Source organism: Chroicocephalus ridibundus, chromosome 20 (assembly GCF_963924245.1).
Source record: "Chroicocephalus ridibundus chromosome 20, bChrRid1.1, whole genome shotgun sequence".
Classification (NCBI taxonomy): Eukaryota; Metazoa; Chordata; class Aves; order Charadriiformes; family Laridae; genus Chroicocephalus; species Chroicocephalus ridibundus.
In genome coordinates this window covers 5,650,346-5,665,715 of record NC_086303.1, presented here as the reverse complement: position 1 = coordinate 5,665,715, position 15,370 = coordinate 5,650,346, and the positions used below count along the sequence as shown (strand labels likewise).

The window sequence follows — 15,370 nt, the reverse complement described above, 5'->3', positions numbered from 1 at the left end:
GGAAAGCTGAATACCCCGCAGATAAAGCAATGCAGGAAGCAGCAATGATGAAAAAAATTGCGACAAAGCGGAGAAGCGATTTTCCCTGAACACCAGGAACAGGGTGGGCTGGCGCCTGCCTGGCAATGAGAGGGGCTGCGGAGGCGTGCGACAGCGCCAGGGCTGTTTGGGAGAGAAGGGCCAGAAACTGCCCAGGCAAATTCAGATTCCCCAGCCCGTGTTGGTTATTTGCATAGCGAGCCGTTGTTATAGTGCTATGATTATAGCAAGACATAAAATACCAAGAATGAGGAGTGTTACCCTGGCTAGGGTCTGACCCGACGGTGTTACAGTAACGCCATGAGTATATTTCGGTTTTAGTAAAATATTAACCAGACTTTAAAATGAAAAGAATATGGTAGCTCAGGAAGGTGCCGGGCAATGGCTCTTTGCATTAGCCTGCAGCCGCTGAGTTTTCATCAAGGATAAACCCCTGATTATTTCTGAATGGCAGACCTCCCCCCGGTACGCGCTGGGATGAGCCTGGCTCACTGTGAGCAGGAGGCAGCAGCTCCAACGGCGTTTGCGTCTCGCGGCTGCTCGTTTTATTTGCGTTTTCAGGGCTGCTCTCACACCCGCATGGCAACAGTCATCGCCTCGCGGATGGCAAGGCTGGGGGCCCAAATGTCTGGTTAGAGCTCATCATCCTCCTCTCCTGCCTCCCCTCGGCAGCACGGAGGGAAGGGGCTTGGCTATCGGAAAAGGTGTGGAGGGGCCAGGACAGGTCTGCGCCCGCCCGCAGTTGCTGGAAGTGAATGAATTATTCTGGTGCAATAGGAAAGGCGTGCGCTTGGAAAGTGTCCCCGGGGTTGAGCAGTCATAACGCTGCCGGAGAACGCTAAGGTTTGGAAATTTCGGCGAGGAGAAAACCCCTTTCGCTCTCCCTTTGCAAATCCGCTTCCTCTTCAGCCTGCCTGCTGGCATCCTTTTCTCAGCTCCGCTCATCCCGCATGGGCTGGGAGCAGCGGGAACGAGCTAGAGACGGGGGTGGGCTGAGCACCCCGCCAGCCGGCTCTGCCTGCTCCCCCAGCTCCCTGCCCGCGGCTCCGGCTCCTGCCCAACCCAGGGACTTCAATCCGGCACCTCGTTTCCCAGGGGGCATTCCCCGGAGCTGCTGCAGTGGGTAGGAATGTGTAAAATTAGTTTGACATGAAAGCAGGAAAACACGCATGGATTGAGGCACGCAACCCTCTGCGCAGGATACAAAATCAATGTGGTGAGCCCCTGGCCCAGGGTGCCCAGAGAAGCTGTGGCTGCCCCATCCCTGGAGGGGTTCAAGGCCAGGTTGGACGGGGCTTGGAGCAACCTGGGCTGGTGGGAGGTGTCCCTGCCCAGGGCAGGGGGGTGGAACAAGATGGCCTTTAAAGGCCCCTTCCAACCCAAACCATTCTATGATTCTGTGAAATCTAATAAATAGTAATAGTTGTGACAACATAAACTGAGGATGTAGAAAAAAAACCCACACATCCCACTCAAGCTGTGATCCAGAGCTCACCACAATCAATGGACAGGTCCACAGCGACCTCACCAAGCAGCCCCATCTTCACCAGACTGTTTGCCAAAGGTGTTGACTGATTTTCTTTGGTTGGTGATGAGCTGTGGTATCTCATTGCGTCGCTGTTTCATTCCGATTGGTTTTTCTTTAGCAGAAAATCCTGGTACGTGCAAGATATGTCATTCTTACATGGTTGATTTCAAGGGTGATGGTGTTGAAAGATCAGCTTCCATGAACATTGACAGAGCGTGGAGGGATGTATTCACCCCTCATGCCCTGGCACCAGGACAAATAAAGTTACAGTACAAAAACTCATGAGGAAACAAACTGAGAGAATCAAAGTCCCAAGAGGCTTTCCTTTGGCGTAAGCAAATATTTGAGGGAGGATAGTGAGCAATCAAGATCTTTCCTTTAAAAGTGAATCACCAAATCCTGCTCAGCGTGAAGCACATGCATATGAACCATAGGCAAATGCTGGTGAGCTCACCCAGCATGGTCACCAACCGGGACGTTTTGAGAAGGGACAAGGAGTCTCCTTCCCCTCTGCAGCTCTTCATTCTGCTGGTACCCGACAGAAGGTGCAGTGCCCACCGGACTGATACAACGCTCCAGCAATGTTGGTTTGCTGATGGAGGTCTTCACCAGGGTCCTCTTGTGATGGGGATGAAACCAAAGTAGTAACTAGGTTCTCCTCAGGGACACAAGGACCTTATTCCATAATAGCAAAACCCTGTTAGAGAGCCTCTTCTGCCACTTAAGTCTTCCCTGCATCACCTCTGTAGCATCATTAGAAATTGCCCAAGCTGGGAGCAGCCAGCCCCCCATCCATCCCAGCTGCTGAAGCTTGTCCATGCCCGTGGGCAGGAAAGGGAGAGATGGAGAGTGTTGGGCTGGCCCATGGGAACAGAAGTGTTGAGAAGGGGTTTGTGCAAGGCCTAGAGGCAATAACTTTGCCCTAACAGCCATAAGAGCTGCTCAGAGCTGGGGAAAGCATGCAATGTCCTGGCTCTGCTCTTGCTGCCACAGCTGGCAGGAGTTTCGGTACACCTTGCTCAGCTTAGTTGATTCTTAGAGCAAAATCCACCATGTCAGAGATCTACCCTCCAGTCTGACTCGAGCCTTAAGTCTAAAGAATGCAGCAGTAAGACTTTATCACTTGAACTATTAGGACTAGAGGGCTACCAGGGACATAAACATCCAGCTGCTCCCCAAGCATTTACCTGGGCCCTGACACCAGCAGTATGTAACACCGCCTGGCTGCTTGGAGACATGATCCGGGTCGTCTTGGTTCATTTACTAAGACATTAGTCCTCTGCCATTGTCAGATACTGCAGCGCTATGTGTATTAACACCTTGTGGGAAAACACAGTGGAAAATTAAATTAGAGCGTGCAGAACCAGAGGGTACCAGCAATGCGTGTGCAGCCACTGAGGGCTAAAAGAGCCCGAAATGGGTGAAAACAGACCAGAGCTACACATTATGCACAGTAAAAATGGTCTGGTGGACAAGCCGGGATGACTTAACATCATTCAGGTCTAAACTTTGGTCTTTCTGGTATGCCAGGAACAATGCGTCACCTCTGGGATGCTAGCATTACCAGGAGTGACAATATCTGCTATGAAAGGGCACCACGGTGAGTTCATAAAGTTTCACCAACAAGAAACATATAATTCCTCTGAATTTTGACAAACAGACTCAGCACAGTTTCAAGTGGGGTTTATTTGCAGTAATTGCAACAGATTTCCACAAAACTTACTACTGAGTGTCGGTAAATTACACAATACCTACAAGAACCTTTTTCTATTCAGCAACCACATATCTTGCATAGAAGGTTTTCTTTTACTGATAAGGCAGAAAATATAATCTCAAAAGGAAAGACAGATTTCTAAGGCCTGACATACCTGCTAGGACCTATTCTTGGAAGCATTTCTCACCCTGTGCACCTCGTTTCAGCATTTATCAACAACTCCACACCACTACCATCAATCATTCATTATCAACTACTCTACACTGTCAACTATATGAGCATTTATTATCTCTACACCAGAGCCATTCCAGCAGGCACTCAGCACTCACGAATACACATTCACAATACAAAAATTTTATAATTTAAACAATACTTTTATTAAATGATCACAGCTTATGTCTGCTAGCAAGAGGAACTCTTTCAGATTTTCCCTTGGAGAGCATCCTTTGATAGAAGCCAGCTAAGCCAGCGTTATGCTGATTTGATCAAACTTGGTATTTCCATCTTAATGCAAGACGCTGCTGACACATTCCCCTGGGTATCCGGCTAGCGAAACACTCAAGTGTTTGATTGACCCTAGCTGCCATCGGTGAGGAACTGCACTGATACAGTACATTATTTGCCCCTTCACTGCTGGTGTGTGCAATGTCCCAGCAGCTTCCTTAGCCCCAGTCGCTGGCGGGTCGTTAACGCCTTCTGCTTTCTAAGGAGATTTCTCTATCCAGTCTAGTAGGATGTCCAGCTCACCCAGGGATTTAATTGCTGCAGATGTGACATTCAGCTGCAATGATATAAAGGAGCAAGGCATAAGCAAAGACAGCGAGTACAACCTGCCATAAAGGGAATCTGAATATCTGCGTTAATTGCTAGACGTAGTCATCAACTTACCCCTTCGTAGTTTGCAAGTATTTGCTTAAATTTCTCATCGGATTCCTGTCCACACAGGCACCTATTCTGCTCATGCTAAAAAAGTAAGATAGAGTTCATTAGTTTGGGGGGTTCATTTTTAAAAATAAGAGATCGGTTTCTAATTATGCTGGAAATTACTGTATAGTCTGGAAAAGGCTACAGGTCTTTAAATCAGATTTCACCTAAGAACACAGTTTACTTTGACAGGCAGCGGGACAGGATAAATTTCCTCCTTGAGAACTAACGTGGGAGTTGGCTGATGAGTGGCAAGTATAAAAATTTTCTAGCGGACATACGCTTCACATCTTGCTTTTTATATTCTTGTCAAAACCATTTTCATAAATAAAGATTTTGTGACTCTATAAAATGCTTAGGTTTATTTATATACCAAATACTAACAGATGAAACTAAGCTGTAGCAACACCCAAGACTTACACACTGCCCGAGTTTCCTCTTCACGCTGAGGAAGGAGTTGGCGATGCTGCTGATTTTCCGGTTGATGTACGAATCCTCGGTCTTGCAGTGCTTGAAGACTTTGTCCACGTAGAAGTTGAAGAGGTGATGGGTGATGCAGCATCTGTCTAATGACTTAAGGAATAAATTTCATTTTTAAAAGGTCTTCCAAAGTGCTTTAAACCTGTAGTCACCAGCCTTTCTGCCCCCCTCTAGAATAAACCATCTCTAGCCCCAAGCATGGTAGCCAAGCACAGCAGGATATTTTGACTCATATAAAGCTTTTACAGTGATGCTTGATGTAAACTGATAATATACATAGGAAGCTATTTTAGACTGATTTTCCAGGAGATCCATCCTCAGCAAGTCTCACTGAGTCGACAAAATAATAGCTGATTTTGTAGCTGGGTATTAGATGCTGAGACCTCCAGCAGTGGCCCACGTCTAGTGCCTTAGGGTGTGAGGGAGCTGCAAAATACTTGTTTATAATATATTTCACCTGCCAAGATCACATTCACCTGCTTTTGGATTCTTTAATAGCTCTCCACCTGAATCCCAATTCACCTTGCTATGCCTCCACCGACCGAGGCGGTGAGGAGCCGCAGCTAAAGCTCCTGTAACTGGAGCATCACATGCAACAACAACAAAAAGTACGTCTCTGCCCACCATTTCTGGAAAGAGAGTCAGGGTGAAAGCCCGGTGCAGGAACCGGCAGTGGGTCACCCACCTCTTTTCGCCTACGTGATCCACATCACTTTATCCTCCCTGACCTGCGCTGGCTGCCGGCGTCTGTGTTTCGCCGGAACTTAGAAGTCATGGTATTGATCAGCTTCCCCAGATGCCCAGAGCTGGTCCACCCCCTGCCTGCTGTTAGGGTCCTGGCTGCTCAAAATTCATAGAATCATAGAATGGTTCGGTTTGGAAGGGACCTTAAAGGCCACCCAGTGCCACCCCCTGCCCTGGGCAGGGACACCTCCCACCAGCCCAGGTTGCTCCAAGCCCCGTCCAACCTGGCCTTGAACCCCTCCAGGGATGGGGCAGCCACAGCTTCTCTGGGCAAATTATTCGGAGAAACACTGGAGAGAGGGTAAGGACACCTACCTTAACCTTGTGCAGAGAATGTGGGTAAGACAAAATGCTGAGGGTCCTGATGGGGTCTCTGGCTTGCTGCACGGGAGGAGACAGAGATGGTGATGTTCCTGCTGGCTCCAGAGGGGCTTCAGGAGCAGCCCACTAAGAGCTTCCCCAGCTCCACCAGGGCCCGGAGCAATACTTACAATGTTGGCTTTAATTGCGGTGAAACCAGACCTAATCTCGGTCACGCTCATTGAAACCCTGCACAGTCCAAAGTGGAAGATTTTGTTCCCAGCTGTCGGCATCAAATTCAGGCAGCAGGACACGGAGAGGAGGCAGAGGAACAAGTGGGATCCCTTCATGCTGCTGCAGGATGCACACGCGACCGGCTGCCTGGGAGACCTGCTCAAGGAAGACAACATCACCTCACTAAGTTTCCTAAATAACACGATTGTAATGCTTATGAAAATATATGGATTTTATATAGTACTTGTGCCTCTCCACTTGTATTAAAAAAAAACCCACACTGACTTGTATCTGTTATTCCTTTCTTCTTGACTCCCCGTGTGCAAGAGCAAAAAATCAAATAAAACCAAATGTTTAACAGAAGATCCCAAAAGAAGCAAAAAGAAGGAAAAAAAAACAACCAACAAACAGTAAAAGGCTGCATGGAAATAAACAAAGTTCTTCTGAAAAATTTTCAGCAGAAAAAGACATACAGTTAAATTAAATTTTCAAAAGTCTGCTGACTCAGGAGCAGGAGGAGGTAACTGTGACCGAAAGCAGCAGATCCAAAGGGATCACAGAAGAAAATGCTTTTCCTCAGAAATAGCATACCTCAAATACAAGTTATGTTAGGACTGAAAATTAGGGTTATTAATGGAAAAAATCCTTTCAGAGACACATTATAGGAACACAAAGAAATATACACAAGTGCATAGAGTGAAAGGATAGAGTCAGTATTTTACCTTGTTCTTTGATGTGGGTTCACCCGTCTCGCTGACGTCTGACCTGAAGAGCTCCGAAGAACACGTTTTTATCCAGGTATCGGGAGGAAATAACTCTTGGATTAACTTTTGGGATTTTTCTTGCTTTTCCCAGCACGTATTTCCCTTTGTAATTGACTGAATTAATGAGCTAGTGAAAGGGACCAACTCTCTCACCCACAGGTGTTTCCCTCACCTACGGAGGCGGGAAATCCTGGCATCGCTGTATCATTCTTCGTTCGGGAAGAAGGACGCCACCAAAAGGAGGAACCATCATGGGGGTTACATCCCCCAGACGCCAAGCCTAGGGGCTACCCCCACCACGGAGCCAGGCTGCCAAGCTCCCCCCGGAGAGGGGCCGTTCCCAGCATTGGGATGCGGCATCACGCCCCTCCCCGGGATGCCAGTGGTCCAAACCCCCCAAGGTGGGAGGGTTGCTGGCAATCGGACATGGCGCGCCAGTAAAAGCAGCATGACTCAGGGAGTTGGCAAGACCTTTCTCCATCACTGTCCTGGAACACGGGGCCATCGCCCGCCAGGTACCCTGCTCTAAGGATTGTTCCTCAGGGGGGTGGACCCTTGTCTCCATCGGCATGTCCCTGGTATTGGGAGACCAGAGATGCCCAGGTACGAGAGGGCAGGGCTTTGGGACACAGCACCCACCTCGGTGCCAGAAGAAGTCACTTGGTTTTCAGGAGCAGGGGTGATTGAGGTGATTATGCACAGTCCAAAGCTACCACCCTGCAGAAGGACAGAGATTTCACTCATACCTTTAGAAGTCCACCAGCCCAGCGGCAGCAGGGGAGCTTTACCCGCCAGCAAAGACTTTGACTGCAAAGTCTGTGATTACCCTGTCGCCGGCATTAGCTGCTGAGCAGAACAGATGCAGCCAAGGTCCTCCAGCAGACCAGGCACGTTCTCACACCAACATTTCCGCTCCAGACTGTCCCCAGGGACCCAGGGTTTGCCAGCTGGGCCACGCTGTCACATGAATGCGGCATCACTGCTACAAAACCCAGGCTGGGTCACCGCGCTGTTGGCTCCAAGGTTAGTTTGGTTGTTTCTGTAACCCCTCTGGAGACAGCTTGGTCCAGTCTACGAACAAAAATGAGCAGTTAAAAAAACTTCTTGGGCTACCTGTACCCGGTAGGGAAGGTCTGATGGACTTAGAGGGCATGGGGGTGGCAAAGATGCCCCTCTAAACCCACAGCCGACCTCCGGAGCAGCCACGATGCTCCGGGTGAGAGCAGCAGCCTCAGCGTGTGCCTGTTGCAATGCAGGCATATCTTGGGTGCCACTGCCTGTGGGCCAGGGCTGTTCTGCAAAGTATTGCTGGGTGAGTAATTTCTTGATAACCAACCTCAATCTCCAGCATATTTCCGTCAGCAGGGAAAGGCTAGGCAAATAGATTTTATGCCCAGGCTAGTCGTAGTATTGCATACAGCTGAAACTGCCTCAAATGCACCAAACGTGCCTCCCTCTTCCCTGTAAACTGGAAAACAGCCAAAAGGCAGGTCCAAATCCGCAGCAGGTTGCATTTGCCCTTGCCGAGGTGTTGGAGGGATCCTCAGCAGCACGGGGCTGTTAATCTCTGCCTTCCTCCCCCAATTCCCAGCCGCTGCCTGCACTTGCGGCAAAAATTTCACTTGGAGCAGAGGAAGCGGCACCGGCAGCGTTCCCAGGCAGCCCTGTGCACACCCTCGGTGGGGAAACAGGGGAAGAGGCAATGAGTTCTTACTTAATTATGCAAATTGCAGATGAGAAGAAGGGATCTCTCTTCTTTTTTTTTCCTTTTGGTAACTGAACTGACGCTCGAGACAGGTCAGCCAAATGCCAGCAGGCACGAAACAGTCACGGGTTAAAATTTTCCATCCAGGACAATGGAGGAAAGATGCTGGGGGGAAAGAGGAACAGGAGGGAAACGTTGGAATGTCGGGGGCCAGGGCCTTGCTCCGTCACAGACCTCTGCATGGCCCTGGGGAGGGGGCGTCCCTTGGCCTCGCTGTCCTGTCACCGACCATCGCAAAGCAGAGACAACAGCGTGACCCTCACCGCAAGGACAAGGAGGAGAATCACCACGTCAAAGTGGGGGAGACAATCAAGACACTTAAAAATTAAAAATGAAAAGCTACGTGTGCAACGATGGCGGTTGATTCCCCCAAGTGCTGGACCTGGGGGAGGTCTGAAACCCCGTTTTTTCGGAGCAGACGGGACGGCATCAGCCGGGATGGTGGCGTGCGTTGGACCGAGTCCTGATGGAAGCGAAACACCCGGGCTTGGCTTTCCCCAGGCAGCCCAAGGGAGGCTCTCAGCGACCTGCCAGCTGCAGCAACACCAAAATATCCCCAATAAAACAGCACGCCGTTTCCCATGCGCTCCGGGAAGGAAGAGGAAAAGGAGAAATAGGGATTTCTGAAACACAGCAACATAACGATGCAGATGAGCTCAGACAGAAAAATGGACACTGACTCCCGCGGGGGCTCTCAGAATAATTAAGGCTTTCGCGTGCGGCAGTGCCGGGGAGTGCGCTGGGAGCAGGGAAGCGGTCCTTTCCCCAGGAAGCCGGCCAGGCAGCTCCCAGCTAACGCAGGAGGGCTCCTCCCTCGGGATTTTATGGTAGGCACGTTGTAACAGGGCGCACAAAAAGTAGTTACAGCCCAAACAACAAGCAAAGGCAGCGCAGAGGGCTGTTAGCCAGCTGCCACCATGCTAGGGAATTAAAAACTAAGCCCTGTGTATTATTCGCTTGTCTGAGAAATCATTTATACAAAGTCCGTGGTGAGCAGCACAGCTCCTGTGTGTCTCACATCCACAGTGATTCAACGCAAAAAGGCACAAAAGGGGCCAGCAGCCTGGTGAGGCCAAAGGGAATGTCCCGGCACAGTCTGGAGAACAGCCCTCGGAGCGGCCTCTTGGACATCTCCAGCTCTCGGCAGCTCCCACCGCTGCCGGGACGATGCTCAGCCTCCCACTGCCGAGCCGGTGGCTGCATCCCCACCGCCACGCCGAGCGGGCATCACCGCGACGGCAACGGAAACGTCGCGATGACAGCAGAAAGCACCAGACTGCTGCAGACAAATGGCTTGTCGAAATGACTAACCAAGCAGACGTTCCCGGTGAGCCCGGGAGCGTGACTGGAGACGAGACACCTACTCACCGACGGCCGCTTACCTCGGGGAAACTCAGCAGCATCTCCAGGCTGCGCTCCGTGCCCTGCGCACCCCGCTAACCACGAGCTACTGCAGTCCTGCTTGGCACGATCTGCTGCTGACCCCACTATATTAATCTGAAGTAGAAAAACGCTTTTGTTTTATCCTGAAAAAAATCCCTGAAAATAAAAATAACCAAGCTGCTCTGATGCAAAGGAGCCACACAGCCAAGAACTGACCACAGGCACACACTAACACTGGGTTTCCAGTAAAGTGTTTCGGAGTGATAAGGTACCAGTTTCAATAGTGCGCTTCAATGTAGTTTCATGCTATAAGAAGATCTGATAATACTTTACAGACCATTCTTGGTTTGCCATTCTTTGTCATCACTCATATTTCGCAGCAGCTTTAGGTACACCCTCATTTCAGATATGAGACTGATAATCTGCACACAGATCCCCAGACATGAATGATAGGAATTCCTCTGGTGATTTTAATAAAAGAAAATTTGAGACTTAATGACAAAGTCCAGCAACAATATCTGAACTCAGGAACTCTTCCTGACATCCTTCGGGAAAAAAATCTGCAAAAAACAACTTGGCTACCTGAAACAAAAACGCTTGTAGGATATCACATGTCTCCTGGTGACACAGTAGCTCAGCAAAACCCCTGCCAAAGGAATGTAATTCTGTTTCCACAGGCAGAAGAAAATGGTTCCACTTGGTCTTTATGCACTAGAGTGATTTCCTACAGACTCGCAGTGGTGCAAATTGTCAGACAGCCCTACCCTAATTCTAGCTGGGCGCTAACGGGAAGATTGACTGCAGCAGTGGTGCTACGCTGCAGCTCTGAGTAGTTCTCAGCGCCTTCAAAATCAGAGGTTTAATCGTCAATGACCCGGCCCTCCGATCCAGAGGCCATTTCAAATCTCGTTTGAACAAGTGCTGATCTGGCACGGGCCGCTTGAAAGCCAGGGATCCACACCAGCACCCCGATGGGTGTCACCCCCCCCTTGTCACTCTTTCCATTAGCTTCTGCACCGATGCGCTTCGCTCCTCGCAACAGAAACGTGCTCCGCGGCTGCCAGCGCCCTCTCCCAGCCTCCGAAAATCTCTCTGCTCTTCTACCTCTTAATTAGTGCATTTCCCTATCAACAGAAACCAGGGGCCAGTTAATGAGCAGGGTCACCAGCCCTGCCACTCGCTCAGCCCCAGCTCTGCAATGCTGCTGACAAAAGTAAAAAAAAAATTGTTTTTCTCGGTAAACTCATCAAATGACTCAGAAAAAACTCTGCAAGGAGTTATTGGCTGATAGGTGTGGTACATTGTGTGCCCTCTTCTCGGTCACGTTTCTAACCATAACCACTTGAATAATTCTGAAAGTCAAACACTGAGTCCTGCCTTTTAGGGAGCAACGGGCTGAGCACGGCTCATCTTCATGAAATGCAACTTTTATTCAGCCCAGCTCAAGAGATGTCTAAAGCCATGGGAGCAAAATTCAGGCTGTTTTCCAGGATCTCTTCCTGAGTAGCTCATGGTGCACAGGGACTCTCAGCAGCTTTCAGACCTCTCCTCACGGGCAGAGCAGCTCCTTTCCCAGCGCTGAGGGACTTCGGGAGAGCCTGGGAGAGTGTTCACAACCTTGGGATGATGTCTGAATGACCCTGATTTAGTGCATCACCCATGACTGTCTCCTCTGGGGCTGTTTCTGCTGTTTCCCGTTACCTGCAGCCCCGTCCAGCATGTCCCCTGGTGGGTGTCCCATCAGAAAGGGCACAGTGCCCCCTCCCCTGGGAGCATCACCCCATTGCTGCGGGTGGCCCCGGGCTCACCCTGTCCTCACTGGATGTCCTTGGCCAGGTCATCGTCAGCTCCCGGCTGTGCAGGGCTGCACGTCACAGAAAATGACACTGTCTCCGTCACCACCTTCACGGAGCAGATGTGACACTCATCTGCGTGACTCACCAATGGCAGTGCTGCCACCAAGCCAGGATTTCACCCAAAGAGGGTAAAGAAAAATGCAAAAGAGAGTGCTTTTTTTTTCCCCTTCCTCTAAGATTCACCTTTGTGGAAGGGGAAAAGCGTGGTGGAGGATCACCTACACCGACATAGCTGTTCTGCAGAAAACCATTAATTTAGTCACCAGGGTTGGGGGTGTTGAAGGTTAAATACTTGCTTCCCCCGTCTTGATAAAATGTGAAGTCATATTTTGGTTATCACAAATGGCATCTTCCCCAAAGGGAAATGCATATTTCAGGTCTTTACAGTTTATTAACACAGCAAAAGAGCAGCTCCTGCTCACTTTCCTTCAACTGTCCAGCCCTTGGGTTCCAGCAGCCACCTCTGTGCCCGGGGGTTCCTCTGCAGAGCGCGTGCTCAGAAAGGGCTGAGTCCAGCCAAAGTGATGCTGTCCTCAAAATCCATCAAGTGAACGAGCCGAGGGTGATGCTCAGGACCAACCCAAGGGAGTTTAACACGTTCCTGCTAAATTTCAGGAACTGGCTGGAGACCAAAAATTGCCCTTGGGAAATCTTCACCCCAAAACTGCAACAGCTCAGGAGTCATCCGAAAGGTCGAGCAGCCCATTGCTTGGGCACAGGTCACTCTTCTGTGAGCGTTTCAGCAAGATTTCCCAGCCAGAGTGGGCATTTTGATGGTTTAGGGTTTTTTTTCTTTGCTTTTTCCCACCATGTTAAGGAAATTGGGTATTTCAGCAAAAATGGAGGTATAGTTGCCTGAAAAGCACTGCCTTGCCACTGAAGATGAGCTGAAGTGTTCACGAGAGAATAACATAAACCCCAACATCAATACTGAGATTTGCACCGATCTCCAAACATACGTATATTTCAAAGACTCAAATCTGCCAAAGAGATTAAACACAGGGTTAATGAATGAGGCTTTTTCAGTTTCCAGGAGGTTTCAAGGAGCTTTTTGATGTGGGCATCTGACATATTAGCAATTGGGCTTCTCTAAGCAAACGCAATGCCAACGTGTAGAGAATGCTGAAGCACAGGCAAGATCAGGAGCTGCCCGAGAAGCGCCCTTGGTGGCCTGCAAGGCTTCGGGCTGCTGGGAGGACCAATACTGCACAGAGAAACGAAACTTTCTTGAAAGGTCTTTCCGAGGGAGAGAGGTGTGATCAGTGAATATGAAAAAACGCTCTAAGCAAATCAAACTTCCACTTTCAAAACCCACAAGAAGCCCCCATGCACGTCTTCCCTGCAGAATTTAGGTTTGTTTACTGTGCTGGCTTCTAATTTTAAACTTTTTTCTCTCTTGCAATTCTACGACCATAATTCACATTACCAGCCGTCGTGGTGCTTCCCTTGTTCCTGCAGTCCTGGGGTCTCCTGTGGGGACTGGGTTATGCTGCTGACACAGCAGGTTTGCGCCATGGAGGTTGGGCAATCTAAGAGAGACATGAAACAGAGAAATCAAAGAGGAGAGAAAAATAAAATTAGCCAAAATTGAAGAAAATAGTTCATTCCAAGGACTGGGATTTTCCATAGTGGGCCTGGGGAGCCTCAGCTGAAGCCCATGGATGCTCCAATCACTCACAGAAGAGCTCGTGCAGGCAGTTCTGGGGTGCTGGTCCCCACCAAGGGACTCTTCTTCGGAAAAGGCTTGTTAATGTTTAGAAAATCAAAGCTGAAGTTCTTTACATTGAAAATTCAAATGAACGGTCACAGAAAATGGCATCTGTTATAAGGCACTGCTTGCAGCACATAGAGATTTAAAAAGAAAATTAATCAGAGAATCACAGCATGGTTCGGGTTGGAAGGGACCTTAAAGGCCACCCAGTGCCACCCCCTGCCCTGGGCAGGGACACCTCCCACCAGCCCAGGTTGCTCCAAGCCCCGTCCAACCTGGCCTTGAACCCCTCCAGGGATGGGGCAGCCACAGCTTCTCTGGGCAACCTGGGCCAGGGGCTCACCGCCCTCACAGCAAACAATTTCTTCCCAAGATCTCATCTAAATTTACCTTCTTCCAGTTCAAAACCATTATCTCTCATCCCATTGCTATGCTACATAATAATTCACAGAATCACAGCATGGTTTGGGTTGGAAGGGACCTTAAAGGCCGCCCAGTGCCACCCCCTGCCCTGGGCAGGGACACCTCCCACCAGCCCAGGTTGCTCCAAGCCCCGTCCAACCTGGCCTTGAACCCCTCCAGGGACGGGACATTGACAACTTCCCTGGGCAACCTGTTCCGGTGCCTCACCACCCTCACAGCCAAGAATTTCTTCCTGACATCCAATCTAAACCTACCCTCTTTCAGTTTGAGGCCGTTACCCTGTGTCCTATCAATTGCACATGATAGAACAATAGCATGGGCTCAGTGTTATCAGGGGTAATTTTCTGCACTCCCAGGTAAGCAAGAGCAGACCAAAGACTTTAACGTACACAAGGCAGAGCGAGCAAGGTCCCTGCTAGGCAGAGCGGCTGTTTCTTGCTGAAATATCAAACCGCTCCCACTTCTTCCTCCAAAGCTTCAGATGGAGCTTTGAAAGGCGCGGCTTTTCAAATGACCACGGTGATGCCCAGGAGAGAAGAGAAACACCCATCACATTACGCTGTCGCTGCCACCAAGAGCGACGCCGACAGCAGCGCCGACAGCGCCGGGCTCCAGGCAGCGGCACAGCAGATGCCAGACTGTGGCCAGCCACCTCTCGTGTTCCTCCCGTCCTTATTTTTTTGGAAGAACTAAAAACTGATGTGATAGCAAAAGTCACGCAGGGCATTTTTGAGAAAACCGGACCCGGGATTTGAGCGCGCGAGCGAGCCGGCTGTCCCATCCAACGCCTGGGTTTGCCCAGGAGGGTGAAATGTGCTGATGGTGCAGGCCATAAATGATGCCTAGTAGAGGAGAAACTGAGTGCTCGCTGCCATCAGCTCAATTTTTGAATTATCTGCGGAGCAAATGAATCACTCCAATAGGCAGTCAGAGCTCTCATAGATTTAGCTTTCACCAAAACTGAAACCTACGTTTCAGTAAATTCGCTGTAGCTTCTGTACACAACCCAGCTCTTAAACACGGGTTTCGGTTTTGGCTGGGCTAATATTGCCTTTAGCACATATTATCTCGGGACTTGAATCAGTCTCAATTTCACAACCATGAGGGGCCAGGGCTGGTTTCGTCGGTGCTGGTCGCATGTGAAGGTGCAGGGCGGGCAGGGACGGCAGCTCTGCTCCAGCCCTGGCTCGAGGGCGGAGAGAGACGGGGCTGAGGACAACAAAAAGAGCTCTTGCTGGCAAGTCCCAGCCACTCGGCTTCCCTGCTTCCTACCTTGTTTGATAACACACGTCCTGCAGAAACGAGAAAACACAGGGAAATCGGCACCGAATGCCCTGGCAGCAGGGATGTGGACACGCCTGCATTGGAAAGTCTCCTGTGCTGTTTTCCCATCTTCTGTTTGCAAAAATGATTTAATCCAGGCTGGCAGATGTGCATCCCTCCAGCTGCACTGCCACCCCCCTGGCTCGGGCAGGAATGGATGAAGTTATGGCTCCGCTAACGAG

General features: G+C 50.0%; 1 protein-coding gene across 1 annotated transcript; it reads right to left on the bottom strand.

The window, feature by feature from the left end:
• Positions 1-2,429: 2,429 nt before the first annotated feature.
• Positions 2,430-6,762, bottom strand: LOC134525648 (interleukin-20-like). Its single transcript, XM_063356694.1, has 6 exons — positions 6,686-6,762; positions 5,921-6,119; positions 5,745-5,810; positions 4,626-4,778; positions 4,170-4,244; positions 2,430-4,062 (listed from the first exon to the last, which is right to left on the bottom strand). The coding sequence occupies exons 2-6, from the start codon at positions 6,077-6,079 to the stop codon at positions 3,985-3,987; spliced, it is 531 nt and encodes a 176-aa protein (XP_063212764.1). The 5' UTR covers positions 6,080-6,119; positions 6,686-6,762; the 3' UTR covers positions 2,430-3,984.
• Positions 6,763-15,370: the final 8,608 nt, after the last annotated feature.

Coding starts and splice junctions, on each gene's coding strand:
- LOC134525648 (XM_063356694.1), bottom strand. CDS start 6,079: ATGAAGGGATCCCACTTGTTCCTCTGCCTCCTCTCCGTGTCCTGCTGC. Junction 4,779..5,744: donor ATTCTCTGCACAAGGTTAAG/GTAGGTGTCCTT, acceptor TTATTCCTTAAG/TCATTAGACAGATGCTGCAT. Junction 4,245..4,625: donor AGAGGAAACTCGGGCAGTGT/GTAAGTCTTGGG, acceptor TTACTTTTTTAG/CATGAGCAGAATAGGTGCCT.